At 50.3% G+C, this 6189-nt stretch overlaps 1 protein-coding gene across 1 annotated transcript in view; it reads right to left on the bottom strand.

Moving 5' to 3' along the window:
- The window catches only part of LOC119111962 (vinculin-like), a 50332-nt gene extending 44394 nt beyond the window's left edge, over positions 1–5938 (bottom strand). Inside the window, 1 exon segment of the mRNA XM_037235862.1 lies at positions 5731–5938. Coding sequence (XP_037091757.1) covers positions 5731–5787 — 57 coding nt within the window. The 5' untranslated portion in view covers positions 5788–5938.
- Between the last annotated feature and the right edge of the window lie 251 nt (positions 5939–6189).

The raw sequence follows: 6189 nt of genomic DNA, 5'->3' as shown, positions 1-6189 counted from the left end.
TACATGCTGTCCACAAATCACTGGATCTCGGTCAGGTCACTACCCGACACTAGTGACCGCAGAGCGCAGGCGGATACATGTACATGCTGTCTACAAATCACTGGATCTCGGTCAGGTCACTACCCGACACTAGTGACCGCGGAGCGCAGGCGGATACATGTACATGCTGTCTACAAATCACTGGATCTCGGTCAGGTCACTACCCGACCCTCCAGCTTGCCAGGAGCGGCAATGGAACCGGCTCTGTCGCCTGTTCAGAAATCTGCCCGGAAAGCAGCCTTTTGAATCTTGCAGTACCGGCAAATATTTGGCGATAAAACCTAACGGCAGCGCAGTTCAGTCAGCTGTGACTAGCCTCCACCTAACATTTGTATCTTTCAACACTGATCAGAAATAATCCAGACGTCCATAAGTGCCATCGCAATGCATATCAAACAATATAAAAGGGCTCATGCATAATTTGCGATTCCTGTGAATTTGCAATTGACTCGTAAACAAATACTGCGCTACACACGACACACAACACAAAAAGGCAGGTACGGGCGCAGTAGCAGCCAAGTTTAATTCTTCGCTGCGCTGTAGTAGTGAGGTGGCGGGCAAACGCCGCATGAGCAACCCCCCCCCCCCCCCCAGTAAATAACGTGAGGCCGCTCAGAAAGACACTCAAAATCGCTGGAGGTTACCAAAAAACCCTTCGTGGCCTGATTTAGAACTCGTCGAATGCTGCAGACGCCGGAGCCAGGACGGAGGCTGGCCAGCGCGCCGGCAACAACCACTCTGGCCGCGTGGCAACGGCGCCGACATGACTGCCGACCAGCTGCGTCCCAGCCGCGTCGCCGCGCCTCAGCTAACCAGCCGAACACCGCGCGCCGCCTGGCGTCCCGGCAAAGGCGCGCGGAACTCCCGATCACAGATAGCCGGGGAGGCGGCGCGCTCGCACGCGGTGATGACGTGCTGATGAAGTCCGCTCCTTTTGGAGGCAGCGTATCTGGCCTGCATCACTGGGCGGCGTCCGACACCGGATCTCGGAATCAGCGGGTGGTGCCGCCATTTTGGAGAGGCCTGACTTCTGACAGACTTTCACAAGTGTCCTCGGTTCGCGAATGTCCGATGAACAGGTCCGGATGTTTCGGGGCTATAATGAGATCAGAGGATCTAAGAAACAAACCACGATAATGAAGGGACGCATCTCATCGGGCGTGCACCGCACATCGGGTGTGAGCGGTTCGGTGTGCGTATAACGCCGCAGGTATGTACATGGAATCAGGCGTGCACCGCACATAAGGTGTGAACGGCTCGATGAGCGTATAACGCCGCAGGTATGTGCATACAATCGGGCGTGCACCACACATAAGGTGTGAGCGGTTCGGTGTGCGTATAACGCCGCAGGTATGTACATAGAATCAGGCGTGAACCGCACATGGGGTCTTCGTAGGGAGGTGGTCCCAGCTCGAGTGGGTCTCGACAGGAGTTCTCACTGGGAGCGTCAGAAAATGGGGAGGGGCAGTCAACCGAGCTTTGATAAAGTTTGACTTCACGTCGACTTTACGATGTTGCGTGAGAAAAAAATGAAAAACTTGTAAACCGGCTTCGCTTTCTTCCCGCACTCTAAAAAGGTTCCGCCACTTATCAAACCCTTGGAAACCATCCGGGGGTGCATGCAGGATTTTACTACCGAGAGGGACAGCCAACATTTTGACTGGAAGTCCTGTTTCAGTACGCTTTGCAAAATTGCCTGCATGGTGTGTAACATCTCGTGTTCTCAAAGCAACGCAAATATTTTTACGTGTATGCCGCAATTTTTGGATAGTGGAATTTATTCGCGTGCGCACTTTAATGGCAAACAATGAATGCCAATAAGAAAAATGCATTGAAAATGTTTCTTTTAGATGTTAGAGCTCCTCCCCCACCCGTTTTTGGAACAAAAGTGGAAAGGTGGAGAGTGCCGCTCTGAAACCACCCCTAATCCACAGAGAAGGTGTCACCACACATGTCTGCTGCCAGATCATTCGAGCGAAGGACATCACCATTGCATTAATTACGCCCATCTCGATTGCTATGATTGCTATCCCACGCCGCCGACGAAAACACCAGGCCGTCCCATTGCGCAACACGCAATCGTGATCCGATAACAACTCATCGATGTCGGGAGGGCGATACTGCGCCGCAGTGCTCCGCTGTAATGCGGGACGGGCGTCTTTGGTTCTCGGGATCATGCTCCCACACTGCTCTGCAGGAGACGCCAGCAAACCGGACCGGACCGAGTAGTGGCCAAGCAAGAAGACGCCAGTGTGGAGGGGGGAGAGCCTGTGCACGTCGTGCGGGCGTTAATTCTACATTCGCAAGAGGGCAGCACTGTGCATGCTGCGTAGCTCGCGCCCGTCAGCATCCGGCGGCGCGATATGCTCGACGCAGCACACCATTATATTCAGCCATTCACTCGAGTAATGCTTTCTAACCGGGATCGCCGGCTACGCTCAGTTTCGTACTTCTAATGCCAGCAGCTGGCTGCTGCGTGCGTGAGTGGCAGTGTGTTCGCGAGGCCGGTCAAGGGCAAAAATTCAGCATTCAACATTCCGCATTCATCCCCAATATATGTCATTGATCAGCGAACTGGTCAACTGAGCCCTCAGATATATCTAGATGGATCAGCGAAAGAAGTGAATACCACGATCACCGTATTGACTGAATAAGTGTACAAACAGGCGAACAAAGGCGACAATTGTAGGGATCAGTGATGGTGGGATTGGATGGCTGCTGCTGACGCATTCCCTGTGGGGGCGTGTGATTGCATGACTTTTTAAGTCCCCGTTGGCACGAAACATGACCATTTTTATTCATGACACCACAGTCTAGCGGGCTTATTGCAGGTGAACTTCAAAATTTGGCCCGATGTAGCCTTAAACTCTAATGGCCTTCGCAACTGTGTTTTGGGGACTTATACCTTTATCAACGTTGAGCCACAGTTGGCAATAGCCTCGCACTAACTGTGGGGAGATAAGTCTTCTTGGCGACCAGACATCAGCTTCAGAACCACTAGGCAAGACGACGCGGCGCAAAATGTCATGAATGCCGTTCAGGGCGTATTTACCCCACCAAGCAGGAACAAGCGAGTCAAAAAGGTAACTGCAATGTGATACGTAGTTTAGTAATATCCTTTAACAAAGAGCATGAATCTGGCATTTACTCCGAGGTCGATGAAATCATCCGACGCCGAAGAAGACCCGAGCGTCCGGTGCGGCCATGAAAGACTTTTGACTTCGTTGGCCATACACGAATGACAAACGGGCATGCACGTGCTGTGCGTGCATATGATACTCAAAGTTATATTGCGCTAAGTTTGCATAACTTACGTGTAAGAGACAGCTTTAAAATGCGCTCAATTTTCCGTGACTTTGTGCATAGGCTTTTCAAAGGCTTGAAGGGAATGTTCCACATTTGAAGATAAAGAAGCAATCATCAGATATGATGCGATAAGCTCGCTTATAACTAATGGTATACTTTTAGGTGGAATTTTCCTCAGCACATCATTGTTTGATTGCGTCATCGTACCCCACACAGCGTTGATTGAGAGCCAATTGACGGCCGTTATATCTTAAAATCGTGCTCACGAATACCAGAAATGGACGGTCGATACCTTTTTTTCTTGGCCTCGATCGCCGCATGACCAGTGGAATGGAGGCATCCGAATTAAGCTATTATGACGTCATGGACGTCTGGGTGATCTTGAAATAGTGTGCAAAAAAATGTCTGCACATATTCGCGGGCGTGTAGCTCAGCAACTAGATGGGTTTAAATCTTCAGAAGGGCAGGGCAGTGACCTGCGCCGAATTATTTTCAAGATGGTTATTTCCGTTAAAAACCCTAAGCAAATGTGGAACACTCCATTTAAAGGGAATGTTTCAAATCTGAAGTCATTGGAGTACGCATCAGATATGATGAAACAAGCTCATTCATAACCGTTGTTACATTTTTAAGTAGAAAAGACTGCTCTAGACAACACAGTACTCACACACAGTATAACACAGTTCAACACAGTACGACACAGTCCCTCTGGTAAATGTACTCTTAGGTACGTCATTGTTTGATGACATCATCGTGCCTTACACAACATTCACTGGGAGCCAATTGACGGCCGTTATGTCTGCAAGTCGTGCTCACGAACACCAGATATGAATGACCCAGCCGTTATATTTTTATTGGCATTGATCTCTACATGGCTTAATAAGTGGTAAAATTTGAATGGCATTATAATGTCATAAATGCCAAGGTGACCTTCAAATACTCCCCACATCTTTGCGGTCCTTAAGCCCAGGAACCAGGGGGCCTTGGGTCTTAAAAAAGGGCATGGCTGTGAGCTGCATCAAAAGGACTTCGAGATGGTATTTCAGTTCAAAACCCCATACAAATGTGGAGCGCTCCCTTTAAGGCTAAATGAGGGTCTTTTCGAAGGTCGTATTTCTTCCGTTCAAGTTACTGTCGCACAGACATATAACTATGTCAGGGTTGTAGTTTCCTAGTAAGCTTCAGCTTTCGCTCACCCACCCTCAAATTTAGTATCAGCGGAATGAAGCCCCCCAATTGGGCTTCATTCCGCCCTCCCCAACTAAGGGGAAAAGTGGACAAAAGTCGGAGAGAAACCTGTTTGTTGGCCTTTTTAGGGACAGGTTGGGACATTTTTCACTGTTCCGCCCTCACCGTCACCCCCCTTCATTCTGCGAAACTACGACCCTGCACTATGCATTTCTATGGCAAACACAAGAGTCCACGCAGACTGGCCGGCGGCTACCCAAAGGTTCGTGACACGCACGCAACTGTGTTGATAACAGTTTACAATGCAAATGAACTGTAAACTCAATGCACGAGCGTTTTCTTACACCACATCATGGTGTTCACGCAATCAGATTCGCACCGCATGCAGCTGTACAATTTGCAGACCTGCCAATACACCCGAGCACCTGTTGGGACTGTGGGGACGTTACCAATCCCATACATCGGCAAGAAACATTGATCTCAAGAGACCGGGTTGCACGCTGGATCACTGCGATGGACAGGTGTATGAGCCGATACGCATGGACAACTTCCGGTAGCTGGCCGTTAACGACTTCCAGATAAATCACAGGCGGGCACCGGGCTGCAAGGACTGGCATACATAGCAAGGGCATTTGAAGGGCGTCTAATTCAACGTTGTTCATTCCAACGCGCCTGATCATTTGAGGGCTTCACGCACAACACAACGAAGACATTGTGACGAAATGCGACCGCTGCTCCACGGGAGCCCCAGGGGGGCTACTATCCAGGGATTCTTAGGGATCCAACCGCGCTCCATAGGAAATCATTAATCGTCTAAGTCTATGGCACACGAAGGTGGACAACACCGGTGGCATCCCGACCCGCGCGTTGGATGCTGATGCGGCTAACCGTCCATCGGCAAGGCAAACCAAGAATACGGATCGGCAACCCCATAATCAGAATAGGAATTACGGGGTTTGCGACTGACGCTAATGCGTACAACCAGGACTTGCACGGATTGGTAGGCATGCTGAGCTTACAAAATATTGTAATAGTCGCTGGCGTCACGACAAACGCTTATATCCCATTTGCGTCGCTAAATCGAGAATGCATACAGCGTTAATAGCTATTCTTGACCTAAGCGTATGATTTCCCTCTGCAAAAATCGTACCGCTTGGCGCCCGATCAACAGAAGAAGCGCGCCGTTCATGAGCTTACCTGATGGGCTACTGGTTCCAATATGCTTTCGATGGTTTTCGTATGAAACACCGGCATTTTTGCTTATTCAGTTTGAGAGCCGGCGACTCCCGAGCCCCTCGAACTTGCCCAAGGGCACTGCAATACAATACGCAAGCAGCACGCCCCTCGTCAGCGTCCAGCGTGCCCCCGCGCGTCGCACGCGTCCACCTCCCAGCACGCGCCCCCACCACTCGAGATCTGGCGCGGCGGGCGACCTCCCCCAGCAGCCTACGAGTGCGAGCCAGCCAAGCTGGTGCCGGCCTGCCAAGGTTGTAGAATACCGAATCCGCCCACCATCGGTTCATCCGTGACCCAGTAATGAGACGTAAAGGGAAAATCACGCTGTCAAGCAGGGAAATTGGTTGAAAACATTAAAAGAGGCAGTTGCACTTTTAATTACATATCTTTCTTAAATCTATTCTCACCGAAATAATTACT

The sequence above is a fragment of the Pollicipes pollicipes genome, unplaced genomic scaffold (genome assembly GCF_011947565.3).
Source record: "Pollicipes pollicipes isolate AB1234 unplaced genomic scaffold, Ppol_2.1 Scaffold_7261;HRSCAF=8764_pilon_pilon_pilon, whole genome shotgun sequence".
Classification (NCBI taxonomy): Eukaryota; Metazoa; Arthropoda; class Thecostraca; order Pollicipedomorpha; family Pollicipedidae; genus Pollicipes; species Pollicipes pollicipes.
Note: the sequence above shows the minus strand (reverse complement) of the source record. Positions and strands in the feature narration are given on the sequence as shown.